Source organism: Haliotis asinina, chromosome 5 (assembly GCF_037392515.1).
Source record: "Haliotis asinina isolate JCU_RB_2024 chromosome 5, JCU_Hal_asi_v2, whole genome shotgun sequence".
NCBI classification, from domain to species: domain Eukaryota; kingdom Metazoa; phylum Mollusca; class Gastropoda; order Lepetellida; family Haliotidae; genus Haliotis; species Haliotis asinina.
This window is the reverse complement of record NC_090284.1, coordinates 6,299,169-6,319,566: the sequence shown is the minus strand read 5'-3', so window position 1 is coordinate 6,319,566 and position 20,398 is coordinate 6,299,169. Positions and strand designations below refer to the sequence as shown.

At 40.2% G+C, this 20,398-nt stretch overlaps 2 protein-coding genes across 3 annotated transcripts in view; one reads left to right on the top strand and one right to left on the bottom strand.

Annotated features, from left to right (window-relative positions):
• LOC137283473 (cAMP-dependent protein kinase regulatory subunit) overlaps positions 1–9,404 on the top strand; it is a 162,281-nt gene extending 152,877 nt beyond the window's left edge. For both annotated transcript variants that reach the window (XM_067814989.1, XM_067814988.1), the window contains exons 7-11: positions 1,298–1,357; positions 1,791–1,851; positions 2,135–2,256; positions 4,584–4,665; positions 5,686–9,404. In XM_067814989.1, coding sequence (XP_067671090.1) covers positions 1,298–1,357; positions 1,791–1,851; positions 2,135–2,256; positions 4,584–4,665; positions 5,686–5,858 — 498 coding nt within the window. In that variant the 3' untranslated portion in view covers positions 5,859–9,404. The remainder of the gene's footprint in view (positions 1–1,297; positions 1,358–1,790; positions 1,852–2,134; positions 2,257–4,583; positions 4,666–5,685) is intronic.
• Positions 9,405–10,288: 884 nt separating this feature from the next.
• LOC137283505 (short-chain dehydrogenase/reductase family 42E member 1-like) overlaps positions 10,289–20,398 on the bottom strand; it is a 268,204-nt gene continuing 258,094 nt past the window's right edge. Inside the window, exons 9-11 of the mRNA XM_067815044.1 lie at positions 12,346–12,409; positions 12,041–12,114; positions 10,289–11,743 (exon numbers count right to left, since the gene is read on the bottom strand). Of these exons, the coding sequence (XP_067671145.1) occupies positions 11,510–11,743; positions 12,041–12,114; positions 12,346–12,409 (372 nt within the window). The 3' untranslated portion in view covers positions 10,289–11,509. The remainder of the gene's footprint in view (positions 11,744–12,040; positions 12,115–12,345; positions 12,410–20,398) is intronic.

The window sequence follows — 20,398 nt, the reverse complement described above, 5'->3', positions numbered from 1 at the left end:
GAATTATCAGGGATTTAAGATATCACACCTTTCTGGAAGGTTGCAGACTGGTTGGTCTCATGTACTGCTGATCCAGTCCAGCTAATAAGCTGCATCATTCTTGCACTGTTTTTCCTTCCTAATCAACCTGTTGAAATGAGATTCCATGAACCTGCATTCATTAGTTGGGGCGGGGACATATTCAGAAAAAGAAACTGCAAATTGTCCCTTTTCTGATACTGTCTGAAACCAATTACAAGGTCATGATAATTTTTTAAAGATGTTGCGCAAACATTGCCAGGCCAATTATTGGGTAAATATTGATGCATATGCCCTTATCATGTTTCATCTGAACATTGATGTAGAGGATTGAGGAGCATGAGCAGCAGACAGTGTGGACCAACATGCCTAGTGTCTCCATATTGCAGCATGATTAGAAGCACCTTGTCTTTAAGCAAATGTCACATAAATTGGTGGCACAGTCTGTAATTCTGTTGCTGAAGATAGGGCCCCGCTAATGATGGGGCCTAATGGGCCTGTATGCTGTGTGTGCTATGTCAACTCGCCACAAGCCAGCCAGAATGATGTTGTCAACTTACTTGGGTTCTTGAAGTATTGTGTAGTTAATCGCCTAGTTGAAGAGCGTTTCCGTAAACACTTCCCAATTGGCGACTAAAGAGTGGTTTCCGCTATAGGCTAGGTGTAAGATTCTCCTGCCTTTACATATTTTTTTTCTAGATCACAAGGCCAAGAGACAAAACATGTTTTTTTGTCAGTTCTTTAAGATGTTGAAATGCCCCTGAGGTCAAAAGTAATTGGTTTTGAAAAAGGTAATAGTGGCTGGAAATATGCTTGTTGGAATGGAAATAAAGAGTTTTGTAGCTGTTGGCAAGGTGGCTTTGCAGATATTTTGGAAAATTAATGTGGATTTTTTTTTTAAGTTTTGCCAAAATAGTTTCAAATGATTATGTATTTGTCCTTGAATACCTGTTAGTCTCTTTCAAAACAAAATGTAGTTTTGTCTTTAAATTCCTATTTCTGTTTGGATCCATAATACATTGAATAAGGTGGGGTATCCCAGTCTTAAAGGATTTGTACAATAGCAGGCAAGTACTTAGATGAGGTTGACATGAAGATGAGGCTTATTACTTTGTCACAGTAATTCTTAGTCTTAAACCCTGTGGTATGTTTGTTCAATTGTATTATTGACCAAGGACTTGGTTGTGGTATCTGGAATCAATGATATTCAAAGCCATTCATTGCTTATATATAGTCTTGTTTTTCAAGTGGACTAAACATTTGCCCTTATGTGTTACAGGCCAAGAGTGATGTGAAACTGTGGGGAATAGACCGGGACAGCTACAGGAGGATCCTCATGGTGAGAGCTGTCATTGTGGCACACTCCTTGTCTTATCATTGTAGCACACTCATTTTACTCCACCATTGTGGTACACTCTTTGTACACCATCATTGTACACTCAGTATACACTGTCATGGTGGTACACTTATTGTACTCCGTCATGGTGGTACACTCCTTGTACTCCATCATGTTAGTACACTGAGTGTACTCTGTCATTGTGGTACAATGACTGTATTCCATCACTGTGCAAATATTTGCCGACAATCATGGGGCACTGACACAGTGCAGATATATTCTGTTGATATGTTGCATGTTGACAAGTTCCACAACAACTGTACATTGCTCATTAAGAATATATATATTTACAATGAATACCTTGTTAGTCGAAAACCTGAACATTTATACCATGGCTTATATGTAGAAAATTTAACTGTAAATATTTATCTTTCAGGGAAGTACAATCAGGAAAAGGAAGATGTATGAAGAATTTCTTGGGAAAGTATCAATTCTTGGTAAGAATCTAATTTCTACTTATGATGAAATCTTTATGAGTTTATATTGACACTGCTAATAGAAACCAGTTTAGACAGGGTAAATATGTTTGAAATGTAAGGTGACACTCAACAATATTCATGCTGCATCATCAGAATTTTGTCACTTTCTGCTGAAGTGGTAATTGTCGGATTCTTTATCGGAATGAGATTCACATATCAGGTATTGAGGGGACTATGTTTGGGACTGAAGAAGTAGCTGGGAGCCTGCTTGACATTACTGGGCATGCTTTCTGTCTGACAGAGAACCTGGACAAGTGGGAGCGTCTCACAGTTGCAGATGCCCTGGAGCCCGTCATGTTTGAAGATGGAGAAGAAATTGTACGGCAAGGGGAACCAGGAGAAGACTTTTTCATCATTTTGGAGGTAAGAACCTTTGAGTCACTGTCTTCATCATATTGGAGGTAAGACCTATGTATCACAGTTTTCACCAATGTGGAGGTAAGAGTCTTTGTCTCGGTCAGTGTTATGGAGGTAAAAGGCTTTGTCTAATTGTAATCTTCAGACTTGTGGAGGTAAGCCTTTGTCTCACAATCAATGTTATAGAGGTAAGAACCTTTGACTTACTGTCAATGTTATGGCGGTAAGAGCCTTTGTCTTGCTGTTGTCTTTATAATTGTGGAGATAAAAGCCTTTGTGTCACAGTCTTCATAATTGTATATGTAATAACCTTGACTCAGTGTCAATGTTATATAAGCGAGAGCTTTTGTCTTTCTGTTGTCTTTATCATTGTGGAGGTAAGAGCCTTTGTGTCACAGTCTTCATAATTGTGGATGTAAGAACCTTTGACTCACTGTCAATGTTATGGAGGTAAGAGGCTTTGTCTGTCTGTAGTCTTCAGTCACTTTGGCAACATGCTCCACAGCCATTGTACTCGGTTACTGTACAGCTTTTGTCTATCTTCATTGTCTTGGAGGTAGGAACCTTTGTCCATCTGTATGTTATGGGGATGGACTGAAGATTAGGAATGTGATGCACCCATACAAACTTTGTTGTCAGTTGAATGTCATCCAGCCTCTTATTCATTCACAACACTGCCAGGGCTGTGGTGACTGTGTCCCATGAGGTAGATAAATTTGTTCAGCACAAACGCTCGACAGGCTTCCCAGTCAGGGAATTCTCCTGTAATGAAGGTTATGGGTTAAAATAGAAAAAGCACTGTTTTCTATTTTTGTTTATTTTTTGTTGTTTTTTTTTTTTTTGTTTCTTTGGGGTTTTTTTGGGAGGGGGTGGGGGAGTTTCTTTGTAGGTTGTTCAAGACTGTGTAAAGTGTATTTGTGTGGAGGTGTTGTGAGTGTGGCCTTGTAAGGGCAGCAGGATGTGGCTGGGAGACTTGTTATCTAGTCTGGTGCTTTGCAGATTTCCTCTCCATCATTGTAGTATTATCATGTACTTTAGGAGAAAGACAAACAAGCTGTCATCATATCAGAGCCTTAATCACCATCCGAGTTTTTAATCAGAGTTTAAAAATAATGTATCTGAAGTCTTACTTCTTTTACTTACTATGGCATACGGACAGAACGTTACTTGGAAAAAACTTTGGCTGAGTAATGGCATTTGAGCTAGTATTGTAAGGAGCAAAAAGAGCAGCGAGGCTGGCAGTGGCATGGGTATTAATGGTATAATGATGCTGCCGTGATCGATCAGTCTTATTGACTGGGTATTGAGCAGGGTTGATTACGCAAAGGTCACACCACAGGATGGACTTCAGCTGCATGTTTTGACCTTTACTTAGACTTGTTACATCTCTGGGAAATGCTGGGATTCAAGCCTCATAAAATTGTATGCACGTTGGTGTTCTCTTTTATCTTTTTCCCAATGTTTGCTTCTGAAGTAGAGAAAATTGATCTGTACAGTTTTTGTAATATTGTTCAACATTTCAGTCTTGATTTGACAGTGCTATGTACATATGGCACATAGCTACAGATATAGTAAGGCTTATTTGCTGTGTTTTCAATTGGTGGTCTCTAGGCTCAACTCATTACTATGTGACAGTCTGATAGATTCTGTCTAACTAAACATCAAGGCAGTGACAGGGAAGGGAGACATGACACTTTTATGGATAATCAGTTCAATGTTCACTCGATGGATGACAAGAAATGGCCATGAAGGGTGGTTACAAACCAATCTCTGATTTTATGAAAGTGACTATCGATAATGGATGACAGTAAATTTTACAAACGAACTGAATAAATCAAAACAAAACTGACTCGCTTATCTGCACAAAGCTTTGATCTTCTGCACATCTTATGAAGTGCGAGTGTCCCAAATGTTTTGACACAAGACAAGGTCTGCTAATCTGGATTACAAACGTATTGGCCTATGAGTAGAGTATTGGTGGTGATTAGTAGGCCTGTATGACAGTGAGTGAATTGTAATTGGCAAAACACGACTACAGTGCTGTCTGCGAAGTGATTTTTAACCAAGAAGTGTAAGTTTCAACACCAAAGCCTTGATAACAGATGTTCAGTTATCCAGATGGATTTACGCAAGAACGATAGTGTTACTGCATCCGGGGTCTCATTGTAATATAATGTTGATTAGTTTCATGTCTTTTTTTTTTCCTAAGTTGTTAGAGCCGGTAGTTGAAAAAAAATCACTGAACACATACGTCTGACCATGACTACATGCCAGGTTTGGAATACATGTCAGACTTCAGCTTTACTTGCAAACATTGGTGTTGACTGTTGTAGGGTCAGGCTGCGGTCTTACAAAGACGATCGGACAACGAAGAGCCAGTAGAAGTGGGCAGATTGGGGACATCCGACTACTTCGGTAAGTCTTCCATCCAGGGGATGTACAGATTACCGTCAGCATAGGCAGACAGGGAGTTAGCTTCATATCATGGAAGCCACACTAGACAACAAATTGTTCAAATTAGCATATGAGCAAGTGAACTTATGAATTCTGATACGTCTAAGCTGTGATTTGCAACCATATCAGGCTGTGAAACTGATTGACTTGAGTGTGTTATTTTACACATCTGATCCAATCACAGATGGTGGTGGGTCAGAAGCCATGTTTCTATTGTAGTCATAAACTACAGCTCTATTCAGTCCTTCCTTGCCATCGCTTGACACATCTCTGCTGACATAGAGCAACTCTGATCCACATAGGTACGCTTGTAATCATTTACAGAACAAGAGCAGTGCCCAGGTAGACAGGTATCATAACTTTCCTCATAAGGTGTATGGAAAATAATTGTCTCACAGCTGTCTCCTCAGTTTGAAATTTGAGATCCCAGCCAATTTGTTGTTGGTGTGGATGTATGAAACTGATTAGTGATGTGCTGGTGGCAAGGTTGTCACTGGAAATCTTGTTTCCTGCTTTGAATGGATGGCCTTTTCTCCGGAGTCATTATCTTACCTTACCATCCAATGACAGAGTTACTAATGATGTTTTCCCCACTAGTTTTATCTCAAAAGAAACTGATTGATAGTATAAGGAGAATAGTATTATGTCAGTGTAGGAGGGGTTTACGAGGCATTTGGAGACAAGCTGGTACTACGACCAGATACAGCCAGTCTTACCCCTCAGACAGTTCATTACACTAGCCCAAATTTGTTAAAACATTTACATCAGGTTTCTGCGTTAATGCATATTCTACATCTACAATGTTGATGTTAGGGAAAAAGTGGGCTGTCAGAACATGAGCATGGCTCAGATAGGGAAGTACTATTTGTTTCACAACTAGTTACGGTTATTTTATTAAGTTTTGATGAAAACTTTTCATGATGATAGCCATGCAAAGTGGTAGTATTAACAATTAATTAATGTTTGATTCTGTTGTTTCAGGTGAGATAGCTCTGCTGCTGGACCGACCCAGAGCAGCAACTGTTGTCTCCCGAGGCCCTCTCAAATGTGTCAAAATGGATCGTGGACGCTTTGAGCGTGTCCTTGGACCCTGTGCCGATATCCTGAAAAGAAATATCTCTCAGTACAACAGCTTTGTATCTCTGTCAGTCTGAGGGCAGAGGTCACAGATGCATGCTGGGATCTGTGTGTCGCTTCTGCGTCCCCATCAGGCCGTTTTGCCACCGTCTTGAAACGGTGGAACCATGTACTAACATTGATGACTCGTCTCGTGTACTTAAACTCTCCTTTAAGACAGATTGTTCCACACGGAACAGTGGTTATATGTTTTGGCCAAAGTGTTACATTCTAAACGTGAGGAGTCCAGACAGCAGTTTTACACCAATGATATTAATTCCAAAGAATCCTACAATAGTTACAGATATACTGCAGGAAACCCCTGGTCCTTGATTTCACTTTGTTTCATTATCGTTCAGTAATATTTGTTGAATAGTCAAAAACAAATATTTGTATCCCATCATTTTCCTTGTTCCATTTCTGTAAAACACCTGGCCAATGAATAGTCTTGTTTGAGTGGAAGGTAAATTTTTAAGACAAAAGTCTGCACACTGTCAGTACCAGTGGAGTTACGTAAGGATTGAAGGCTGCAAGGCCAAGATGGACCACTGCCAATTCAGGGGTTAGAGTCTGGGTTTGAATCTCAGCAAAGATCTGCTTATAATCAAAAAAGATAAAGGAATGAATATGAAATTGTTTATTAAACAGAATATTACAAAGAGGATTAAATTGAAAGGTATATAAATGTTCTTGGCCAGGTGTGAAATATGATGACAGTTTTTAATTAGCAGCAGAGGAAGCCGACACAACCAGTAATAATTTTCATTAAATGGGCAGCAGAGTTGCTTTTAGTTATTGCACTCAAGTATTAATTCATTGATATTTTCGCAATGAGACACTCTGACCATTGCTTGTCTTGTGTTTGTAGTGTGAAAGCCAGCATGAACAAAAATGTCAACCTGATGTAGATATAAAATACCCACCAACTTTTTCAAACCAAACTTGTGGTGGCCACACATTATCAAATAAGATGGGTATTTATTGGTCTTGCTGCTTCTAATATTTCATAAAATATTTGAGATACCTTGTGAGTATGGGTTGATATGAAGAGAAAAACAAAATAGAACTTAAAACCATGGCAGCTTCATTTGGCATGTCTACTACTTTGGCTATTGAAGTAAGTCTTTTGGGGAGGTTACCTTGTGATATGCATACTGATACTGTCAGCAGCAGGATACCACCATAGTCATGGTGATGGATGGAACAAGGAGCTAACTAGTTGTGTTATGTTTCACCTGTAACATGCCATTACACTTTACTGTTAATAGGTTTACTGATAAAGCAGATGTGAAGAGAATATTCAGAAAAATATCTGATAATTCAATTCAAGAGAACAAGTGGGGTGAGTTTATTGAGCTATAGTTCCGTGAGTTTATTGAGCTATAGTTCCGTGAGTTTATTGAGCTATAGTTCCGTCTGTCACCAGTCCTGGGTTGCCAACCACCACATTCTTGGGTCACACAAATAGTATTCATTTGAGTCCATTTGGAATTCCCACTCAAAGCCCACTAAAGCACTGTCCATGCATGTTTGGATATGTCCAACTACTTGAAGCTAAAGTCGAGGCATCTGTGCAGGTGTCCAGGTATTCTGGTTAGAAGTTAGGTGGCACTGTGGTATTAAGTGTATAGGTGGGAAAACATGGCAGTAATTGGAAAATGTGACCCAAAGAAAGCTAGATACTGAACCAGGGATTTTAGCTATGCTGAAAAAGAATTGTTAGACTTATTTTCATGGTTTGGGTGGAGAAATCATGTCTAATGGTATGTTGGCTTTTATCTATATACAAATATATGGAAAGTAAAATCTGATATTCCTAGAGATGCAGCTGTTTCTGTGTTGGAGCCAGTACTTTCTTCCAAACTAGGTCTTGAGTGAAACGTCGCTACGCAACTACAGTAAATATTGTAATCAGGCTGAATCCGTAGCATGTGTAACAGGTGAAGTTGCTGCCTTGTGTATTTATTTTGTTATTTATTTTATGTAGACGAGATATTAAACCACTTGTTTTCAAACTAGTCATAGTTTGGTGTATAGAATAAAGCTGTTCTAGGTGGATTATAGTCATTGGTTGTCATGGTAACCTTGTTATATGAAATGATCATGTTATTCTTTTCAGTCCATCTGTGAATATCATATCTCAGCTGCAATATATATTAATTTTCAAATAATTACAGTTACTGTATACACGTCAGGGAGAAGATTAGTTCAATGTTAATGTTGATATGCTCCAAGCTGCTTCAAGCACACATATGCTGACGAGTGTATATAGATATACCACAATGTACAGATACTTGCATAACTGCCAACAATTTTAGTCAGCTATAAACATTCCCATATTTGGGAAATGTGCGTGTTATAAATTTTGTAAAAACCTTGAATTTTTTGTTAATTACAGGTCATATTTTGTTATTGCTGTTTCTAAACAAAGAACTTATTTTGAAAATTGCAATACATGTACATGACAAACAACCAATTCCTAGCTTTCATAATGCTTGGTGTATAGGAAAATATTACAGGCCGTTCGATATTTCATTCATCGAGTGCAGCACATGTATTCAAATGGAAGAGCTTGGTAGCAATCATGGTCAGTCCAGGTGCTTGTATTCATGGTATATTTTGCTTATATAGCTGGATTTCTCATAATCTTTCATGTCAGAACTCTTGTCTTTAAATATGGTTATCCTGAACAGATCTCAACATTATTTCAACAGATATGGGCCAAATATTCTGTGAAAGGGGGCTAGTTTAACCATGTGTATGTTCTCTGTCTTGAAGGTGTCAGGGTAGCTCTTTTCCTTTGTTACATTTTGTTATGGATTTTATCAGTACTTTATTACATCCTTTTTTTAGAATGTAAACAATTGTGCTTTGCTCTGAAACCATTATTCAACTAGAAATGTTCACAATAGCCTCCACTAGGACGATAGGTTTCTAGAAAGAAGTCAGATGTATCCAAGAGATCACTCATTGTTTTAACTGTGATGACACTGTATATATATATATACTACTCATAAGAAGTTAAAGGACATCCTATTTTTTCATATGATGTTAATGTATCATGGCTGGTGCACACTGCAACCACAGCCTTCCAATTATAGGTGTTGTTTAATTTGTTTTGAGTCATTATGGAGACCTTGGACTCCAGAAGTATTTGTATATTTTAAAATGTCATCATACACAAGAATAGAATATAGATTTTAGTTTAGCCCCTCCTCAGGCCCCGCCCTTCTTCCCACCTCTCTCTGCTGACCATACAACTGTGCATGTAAGTATGTGTTAACAATGTAGCCCCAACCCTGGATAGGCCAGACAGTATTTGTTATCTAACAGAGTGGATATATTTATGTGCTTTGCTGGCAACTAACCATTGTATGATGACTTTAGATAGCTGAGACCTGTTGTAGTTGTAGCCAATCACAGGGCTGGTTAGATCTGTTTTTAACCAATCAGGTTGGCCAATATGTACAACTTTTGGTTCAGGTTAAACAGGTGTATTTTACAAGTGTCACAGATCGTTGTTCTGTATAGACCAAACCAAGCTAAAACAACATACCTGAATAAATAATAATTTATGCCCTGTTTGTCTGCGTTTGTTCTCTTGATTTGTTGATAGGTGACCCCACTTCAAATCATCACAACATTCCCTCTCCTCCCCTCCCAGTCAACTTAATGTTTGTTCTTTAACACTGCAGTATTCAAGCTGTATGATGGCTTTCTGTGAATGGACCAGACAAACCAGTGAGTGATGTCATGAGCATTGACTGATATGGGTAAATGATTACATGTACCAACCATCTCAGCTGGCCTAACAACATGATCATGTTGGTAACATTTGTCACTAGTTTGGATTGCTGACTAATTGTAACATGGCTTGTCTCGGGACATACACCTAAAAACAAATAATACTGAGGAATAAATGTCAGTGTCTGTAACAATGAAGCTGTGAAGTCACACTGCGCAATTCATCCTGGATCCTCAACACCCTTTATAATAAACACAAGTGTGGCTCTAGTACTCCAGGTGTTCGCTTGTCATAATGGTAGGATTCAGTGTAAGGTCTCCAGTTGTCTGGTCAGACAACTGGATTGGCAGGGAATTGGTTGGACAGATGGATGTGCAATTGGGCAGACAGGCGGTTGGGTACTTGGATGGTCAGATGGGCAGGCATTCTGACCTATCACACTTGTAGCAGAACTGCTTATTGCTCATACTGTCGAGTACTTGTTTTCTAGACCAGACTCTCAAACTGCTATGACTCAGTTGGCCTACTGCTGACAAGGGCTTAAACAACAAACTAAAACAAAATCATCAATCATAATCACGACTGTATATACTGCTATACTGACAACTACTTACTTCAAATTACAGTGTAGAAATAGTGTTCGTATGATTCCTCCTTTAAAACATACTTTGGTGTTCCAACAACATTCTGCTGATCCTGGAATGACAATAAGGGATGCAACTCTGCACAGCAAGTTTTATAGATCTATATATATTTCTAGATGTTTCTACATAGAAAAATTAGTAAAAAAATCCCGATAAACTGCATGAGGTAGTGATGTCAATGTCAATGCTGGAAACATAGTTCACTGTTGGGTTGATGGTTCAAAAAGCTGACAAATCTGAGATACAAAAATAAAGTGCAACTGAATAATGCCTACCAGGTTTAGCTTGTGCCTTTATTAGCCCCAGCAAAAAGATTACCCCTTTAGTGCTGTTCATCTTAGGACAATGTAACAAAACTCATACAGATCTACACAAATATTGACCCAAAATTGTTATCTTCAGAAGTTGTGTTTCTTTAGGTTGAATAAACGTTACTAAAAATTTTTGTGTGGATTGATACTCATAATCAATCCCTGGAACAATTCCATAATAGAAAGGTTTTTGCCATATAACTGAAATAGTTCAGTATAGAGTTAATGCACATTAAGAGTTCGTTCAAACTAAGAACTTTGTCTGACAGTGTTGTTCAAGGGAGCAAAACGTCAGGTGCCAACAAGAGTCATTAGAAGATGATATATCCCCCCGACCCCCACATATTTGAAAGAACAAATCATCTGACTGTTACTTGGTGACTTTTTAGATTAAGTTCGCATCGTTTTCATAGAAATAATGCAAAGTATAAATGCCAAATATCTTTAAACAGCAAAATATGCCACTTCAAGATCTTCCTCACATATCTGCCAAGTTCTGTTGAACGATATCAAATGTGTTTTGAGTTGTGCTCAGGAAACATCCCTCCCTTTTGAGAATAAGTCTGAATCTTTTCCATGGAAACCCAGAAAAATTGAAGTGCCAAAAATCTGCAAACAGCAAAAGGCACCACTTTGGGGTTTGCCTCACATATCTGCCAAGTTTTGCTGAAAGATACTATGAGGCTTATGAGTTGTGCTCCAGAAAAGGAGCCCACCCCTCCTTTTTGATGATAAAAATTCAAATCATTTCCATGGAAACCAAGAAAAATTAAAATAACAAATAGAAAAAGGCACCACTTAAAAGGCACTACTTAAAAACTTCATGTTTCAAGGTCAAATGTTAGTGACAATTGAAGTTCTTTTAAACCATTCTGTTGCTATCAAGAGGAGAATATTTAAACTCCTTGTAAAATTCTGACATATCTATTAAGGCAGATTAATATTAAAAATACATGGATTTATATACGAGTTCATACTGCTATGTAAAACTAATGAAAGACAGTTGGTAAAAAAGACATAATTAGACATGCAATGAGTAGACCGATGATGATATTCTCAATGCTGTATCGCAGCCCTGATGTCCGGGGCTTGTGGTAGACACGCCCCATCTTTTGGTAGTACCGCACCACCCCCGACATGTCATTCTGCACGGTGGGGCTGTATCCCAGCTGTCGGTGTGCCTTTGCGATGCTGAATGTGTGGGTCACACCAGTCTTGTACACCTGGTTAGGAGAACAATATCACAGTGATTCAGATTCACTAGGATATGTTAACAGTGAACAAGCACACTTCAACTCAATGAAGCAGTTCAAACCATCTACAAATCCTCTCAATCATCAAATTCGTAAATCTCCAGACCTGTTCATTCAATCAAGTCACACACAAACACACACACTATATATATATAATGTATCAACAATCAATGATCCAAATGTACACATCCACTCAATTGACAAACTCAAAATCCACTTTTACTCCACCACTGATCTCTCCACACCATCATGCATCTACCAACCTACCTCTGTCCGTGTCAGCAAGGGCTGGAAGTTGTAGATGCGACCAATGGCAGAATGGACAATTTCTGTTATGAAAGCTGCAGCAACAGAAAACAGAGATATTTGGAAAATACCGCTATCAATTATAAGGTATTTCCACAATACACTACACAAAAAAACACTGTATGCACTTTAAGGAATACAATGTGCATGTTTCTGTGTAAACTAAGTGCCAGTATGCTATCCTGATATCCCAAGAAAGAAGCAGTATACATAATCTCTACTTAGACAAAGCTGTGACAAGGACTGCTGGTTGTGTTCCTACTTACCGAAGTAGAACACTGGAGTCAGGGGAAGGTTCACAGTGGGGTACCGATAGCCTAGCCCCTCGATCTGCAAGGAAAGGATCAGTCTAAATGTCTTGACAGCAATCACACTTGTTTTCTATCAACTCGATCAGGGACAAGTCACCTTATTGTGGCCATTTACCAAACTTCTTTCAGATATTATCAAACAAAACACAGACCCTTCCTACTGACGATTGATAGACAGATCTTCTTGCAGGCAATGGAAGGAGGAAGGAGGTGATGAAGGAAGCTATCGAGTCCACTGCATCTTCATCAAGCACTACATTAATCTGCTTCTGTAGTTCTGCCTGACATGAGGCTGTGGATGAGGATGAATCTACCATCAGGCACTGTTAATTTACTTTACTGTAGTTCATTATATACTGGTGAAGATCAGGGTTAGAATTATAGGATATGAAACGAGCTTCCCAAACTCGTGACAAACCAAAATTATTTCACTTGGGACATAAACTTGATAAGAAAGTTTTGTATCCTATTTATTACCCACGTTCGGAAAAAATGAAAAAATCGTTAAAATAGAGCAATGTTTTTCTTTCCTATGTAGAAACGCACAAAATGGATTGATACATCATATTGGTGATAGGATTGTCAACAATAATAGGGAGAATTTAATTAGGAGCTTCAAACACAACAGCAATGATGAATGTTAATAACAGGAAACTGTATGTCTCAAATCCTTGAGCTTAATGTTTATCATCAGAGGACAAGTTACTGTAAATAACACATCAAACGCTTTGGGCAGGATGCCAGTGATGTCTGCTTATCTCAGCAAGGAATTCCCACTTGTCAAGACTTGATGTTTATGTTGAAGACTCCACTGAAAACTGGGCCTGAAAACAAATCCTACAACCTCAAATGAAGACGATTTCAAGCTTATTGTGTTCAGTCTCTGGAAACTGGGAAGTGCTTTTGACCCCTACATAAAAAACCATGGTAGTGATGGTAGTGGGAATGCAACATATGTCTTATGTGGGAGGACTGAGTGGATGCGGATGACAGTGGCAGTGATCGAGATACAACAGTGTCACTCATCTTTTTATGTGTGTTACTGTGCAATCCTGACAACATACATGCTGAAGGGTTTCAATGTCCTGATTATGTTCACAACTCTTCCTGTCAACTGTCCGTCAAGTTTGACCAAAACAGTAACTTTTGTAGGAGATGCCATTTTTGTTTACATTCACGAGAGACCTTCTAGACATATTTGTTTACTTATTTAGATCGTTTTATTTTATTACTTAGATTTTATTTTACAGACACTTGAGTTATTACAGGATTGAAAATAATGCTTGTAGCAACATTGAATGAATAAATTTTATTTAATTCCATACAAGTGTTTTTGTTTTACATGCTCACAGAAGGTGTGAAAACTTTTGAATGAAAATCATGAATGGAATGAGTGATGAAAGTAGAACCAGTAATGTCAAAGTTCATGTATTAGCCATTCAAATCACTGTGAGATGTTATATGTATATATGTATCATAACAGTTTATTATGAAACCCCTTTGCGAATTCCCATCTTTAGTAACAAATGTTTGTTACAAGAGGCATCTAAAGGAATCAAGTGGTCAGGCTCGCTGACTTGGTTCTCACATGGCATTGGTTCCCAGTTGCGCAGATTTATGCTCATGCTGTTGATCAATGGATTGTCTGGTCCAAGCAAGATTATTTACCGACTGCCACCATGTAGCTGTAATATTGATGAGTCCGGCATGAAACTAAAGACACTCACTCAATAAACCCATAAGAAGGTGATAAGAGAGATGGAACGTTTGAAATACCATCATGGCCAGATACACATGCATACCATGCATGGTGCCATTTGCAGTCCTCAAAGACGAAATAAACTCAGCAAAAATAAAAACTTGACACTAATTATTTTCAAATAGTGTTTTGAAAATTTTCTTGATAGAGTTCATTTTGTGAGTATGGTTAAATGCATTGTCAAGGGCATTACATCACACATTCATTCTACTAGTCGGCCTATGTAGCAAGGGTGAGAGCACTGCACGCTAAAATCCACGAGCCACAAGTCACATGACCTATTGATACACATGCAGTTGATCTCACGGTAGCAGAGTAGAGTGACATCTCAGAAAAACATGGTTTTATGGTTAATTATTCGTTAATTTGAAATGCCACGACAGTCAAACATTCAGCGTGAACATGCCATTGGCATGCTGAATACAGGAACGTCCGTCACTGATGTTGCGAGGGTTATGGGATGCTGTTGAAAGACCATCCATAATCTCCAGACATGTGTCCATCAAACTGGCACTACAGCTGGCTGTCCCTGTGCAGGTCGACCATGTGTGACATCACACGCAGAAGACCGTCAGATTGTCTTACGTCATTTGCGTAATCAGTTTGTCACTGCCACATCCACTGGGAATGTATTGTTTGGATGTCAAGTGACTGCCCAAACCATTCAAAATCACCTGCGTTCTGCTCATTTTCATGCACAGCAACCATATCGTGGACCAATTCTAACCCATTTCCATTGATGCCAACATCTTCTCTGGGCATGACGGCACCTGAGATAGACCCAGCGAGATTGGAATAGGGTGGTGTTTAGTGATGAATCAAGGTTCACATTAACCTTTGCTGATGGAAGGGTTAGAGTTTGGAGAAGACGAGGAGAATGCAATGCCAAGTGTTGCATATAGGAAGTGAATCGATTTGGGGGCGGTACCGTTATGGTTTGGGGTGCTATCAACAGTCATGCTTGATCCCAACTCATTGCCATCCAGGGAAACCTTAATGTGGCAGCATACAAGGATCAGGTGCTTGTTCCAGAGCTTTTGCCATTCATGGCAGCTCATGGCCCCGGTCTGACAGGATAACGCCAGACCTCATACGGACAATTTAACAACGAATTTCCTCAGGAATGCTGACATCAATATCGTGGAGTGGCCCTGAAGATCTCCCAACCTCAACCCTATAGAGCATGTGTGGGATGTGTTAGGCAGACGGCTCCGTCAAGTAAGGAACTGGGAACCCTCCACAGAACTTGCAGGAGCTTGGTGCTATGTTGGTACAAATATGGTGGCGCATTCCCCAAGCTGTGCTCAGACGCATCATCCAATCCATGAGGAGACGCAGTTGTGAACACCCATGGAGGACACATCCGATATTGACATGAATTCATTAAGTTGTGACTCACATTTTTTTATCATGGACATTGTAGTCGCATTTCCAGTGGAACCGATAACATGATCTGTATGCTATAACATCTTTAATGACAAGAGAATTTAATACAATCGTTATTTCAAACCCATTTTCCAAAGTGTTCAAATTTTTTACTTTGAAACAAGTGTAAAGTTTATATTTTTGTTGAGTTTATTTGTATTTGTGAACAAAATAGCAAACCATGTTGTCCTTTCATCAATCTGATTAAAACCAAGAACGATAAATGGTGGTCAGCCATTAAACTGGGATTATTCAATTCTGACCTCTCTTGAATTTGAAAGAATCACTTCCCAATACAAGTCGTTCATTTGGCAGATATATAGCAGCAACATTCAAACAGAAGCAACAGTCAAATTCCTGAGTGAAATAAACTTGAATCTTGAAATAATTGAAGGAACTACACTTGCAGGAGATTTTATGTGCACTTCATTTAACTCTTCACCCCATGTCAGCTTCCTCTACCTTCGAAACTGATGCTTTTATAGGTATAAACACATCCAAATACATCAAATATCCACACACTAGATACACTTTAAACCAGCAATAATAATCACAATAAGACTTCTTGTTAGGGTTGATACTGAGTGCAGAGGACAGCAGTATTCTATCTACCTGTAAACAGCAAGTCAGTGATATCAAGAGCAAAGCCCGATACTGGGGTACAATAAACCAAGGCACAACTACTCAATTAAGGTGTCTCTTACAACCATATGATAGCTTTCATACCGAGGACAAATTCTGATATCTGCACATGGAACTCACAGCTTGATGAATTGAAGGAACCGTACATTGTCAGTTCAGCTAGAATTACAATAAGGACACTATACTCAATGTTCTGGTGTTCTATGTGATCATAAGGCCCTGACAACCTTTACAGCCACAAGAACTAACATGAAGGACTGGGTACTGGATCAGGTATAAAATCACCAACAATTCTGAAATACTTGAGGCATCCAGGTTACCTGTCATAAGACAATCCTAGAGGAGTATGTGTTTCAGTGGCTGACTGTCAAGGTATTACATCCAGGTTACCCGTCATGAGACAATCCTAGAGGAGTACCTGTTTCAGTGGCTCACTGTCAAGGTATTACATCCAGGTTACCCGTCATGAGACAATCCTAGAGGAGTATGTGTTTCAGTGGCTGACTGTCAAGGTATTACATCCAGGTTACCCATCATGAGACAATCCTAGAGGAGTACCTGTTTCAGTGGCTGACTGTCAAGGTATTACATCCAGGTTACCCGTCATGAGACAATCCTAGAGGAGTACCTGTTTCAGTGGCTCACTGTCAAGGTATTACATCCAGGTTACCTGTCATGAGACAATCCTACAGGAGTACCTGTTTCAGTGATTGACTCTCAAGGTATTACATCCAGGTTACCCATCATGAGACAATCCTAGAGGAGTACCTGTTTCAGTGGCTCACTCTCAAGGTATTACATCCAGGTTACCCATCATGAGACAATCCTAGAGGAGTACCTGTTTCAGTGGCTGACTCTCAAGGTATTACATCCAGGTTACCCGTCATGAGACAATCCTAGAGGAGTACCTGTTTCAGTGATTGACTCTCAAGGTATTACATCCAGGTTACCCGTCATGAGACAATCCTAGAGGAGTACCTGTTTCAGTGATTGACTCTCAAGGTATTACATCCAGGTTACCCATCATGAGACAATCCTAGAGGAGTACCTGTTTCAGTGGCTGACTCTCAAGGTATTACATCCAGGTTACCCGTCATGAGACAATCCTAGAGGAGTACCTGTTTCAGTGGCTGACTGTCAAGGTAATACATGTATTTACTGTGAGAATTCTAGTGGAGTACTTCTTTCAGACACTCAGTATCAAGGTCAGGTACAATCAGCTCAAGGTCAAGTTTCCTCCAGATATGTCTACGTATCAGATCTCCTCTATCAATGAAAGTTAACATGTCTGACAAAAGACAATGGTGACAGTCTCTACTAGATTGTAACTACTTCATGAAAAGCAGAGAAAATACGCTTTTCTAAACCATCCCTTCAGCCTGATGTGTTCTGGATTTTAGAGGGTATTTTATGTATGCTTCATTTTCTTCATCATTGAAGTCTGTTATGAAATGGACTAAAGAGAGTGGGCATGTGCTACTTCAGAGAATAAAACACAGATACATTGATTGCAATAATGGAGTTACTTTGATTCAACAAAAGGCTGACAGCATGAAACAATGACATAACTATCGGCAAGTCGCACAGCCTAATAACCTGATTGGCATTTTATGACACACATGCAGTACAGAAATATAATCTATTATACACAGACCAACTGTACAAATTCCATTTCTTCTTACATTCTATATCACCCAAACATGAGTTGTCAAGATTAACATAAATAATAGGGAAAAGAGCTATTCAGTTCTGTGTTTGTTAGTGTACAATTCATTCACTCTAAACAAGCAAACAAAGAAATACATTAGAGAGATATGAATTTGATCACATAGCATCGCAGGTGCAAACAGGGTAAGTTTGAAGTTAACAAATTATATATGTGTCAATTTTATGAATGCTTCACTCAAATGATTAATATCAGCATGGATAATTTTGATAATTAATACATAAACTGTCGCTCATTCTCAAATTTTCTTTCAAAGTCAGTACATTAACTTAAAGCTAATGGCCTTTGCAGTTGACCTGTACCTCTAACAGACCTGCTTGATGTAAAGAATCTTCAACCCTCTTATGATCAGTTCAAACAACTAAATATCTCTGGCATTATTTCATCACTGAATATTCTATACACTGTGTTCACCAATGACTGCACAGACCAGTGACTGCCCAGACCAACGACTGCGCAAACCACTGACTGCCCAGACCAACGACTGCGCAAACCACTGACTGCACAGACCAGTGACCACCCAGATCAGTGACTGCACACATCAGTGACTGCCCTGACCAATGACTACACTAACCAACGACTGCCCTGACCAATGACTACACTAACCAACGACTGCCCTGATCAATGACTGCACTAACCAACGACTGCCCTGACCAATGACTGCACTAACCAACAACTGCCCTGACCAATTACTGCACTAACCAACGACTGCCCTGACCAATGACTGCACTAACCAACCACTGCCCTGACCAATGACTGCAATAACCAACGACTGCCCTGACCAATGACTGCACTAACCAACAACTGCCCTGACCAATGACTGCACTAAGCAACGACTGCCCTGACCAATGACTGCACTAACCAACGACTGCCCTGCCAATGACTGCACTAACCAACAACTGCCCTGACCAATGACTGCACTAACCAACGACTGCCCTGACCAATGACTGCACTAACCAACAACTGCCCTGACCAATGACTGCAATAACCAACGACTGTCCTGACCAATGACTGCACTAACCAACAACTGCCCTGACCAATGACTGCACTAACCAACGACTGCCCTGATCAATGACTGCACTAACCAACGACTGCCCTGTCCAATGACTGCACTAACCAACGACTGCCCTGTCCAATGACTGCACTAACCAACAACTGCCCTGACCAATGACTGCAATAACCAACGACTGCCCTGACCAATGACTGCACTAACCAACAACTGCCCTGACCAATGACTGCAATAACCAACGACTGTCCTGACCAATGACTGCACTAACCAACAACTGCCCTGACCAAAGACTGCAATAACCAACGACTGTCCTGACCAATGACTGCACTAACCAACGACTGCCCTGACCAAAGACTGCACTAACCAACGACTGCCCTGACCAATGACTGCACAAACCAACGACTGCCCTGACCAATGACTGCACTAACCAACAACTGCCCTGACCAATGACTGCACTATCAACGACTGCCCTGACCAATGACTGCACTAACCAACAACTGCCCTGACCAATGACTGCAATAACCAACGACTGCCCTGACCAATGACTGCACTAACCAACCACTGCCCTGACCAAAGACTGCACTAACCAACCACTGCCCTGACCAATGACTGCACTAAGCAACAACTGCCCTGACCAAAGACTGCAATAACCAACGACTGTCCTGACCAATGACTGCACTAACCAACAACTGCCCTGACCAAAGACTGCAATAACCAACGACTGTCCTGACCAATGACTGCACTAACCAACGACTGCCCTGACCAATGACTGCACTAAGCAACGACTGCCCTGACCAATGACTGCACTAACCAACGACTGCCCTGACCAATGACTGCACTAACCAATGACTGCCCTGACCAATGACTGCACTAACCAATGACTGCCCTGACCAATGACTGCACTAACCAACAACTGCCCTGACCAATGACTGCAATAACCAACGACTGCCCTGACCAATGACTGCACTAACCAACCACTGCCCTGACCAATGACTGCAATAACCAACCACTGCCCTGACCAATGACTGCACTAACCAACGACTGCCCTGACCAATGACTGCACTAACCAACGACTGCCCTGACCAATGACTGCACTAAGCAATGACTGTACTGCCCAATGACTGCACTAACCAACGACTGCCCTGACCAATGACTGCACTAACCAACGACTGCCCTGACCAATGACTGCACTAACCAATGACTGCCCTGACCAATGACTGCACTAACCAACAACTGCCCTGACCAATGACTGCAATAACCAACGACTGCCCTGACCAATGACTGCACTAACCAACCACTGCCCTGACCAAAGACTGCACTAACCAACGACTGCCCTGACCAATGACTGCACTAACCAACGACTGCCCTGACCAATGACTGCACTAACCAACGACTGCCCTGACCAATGACTGCACTAAGCAATGACTGTACTGCCCAATGACTGCAA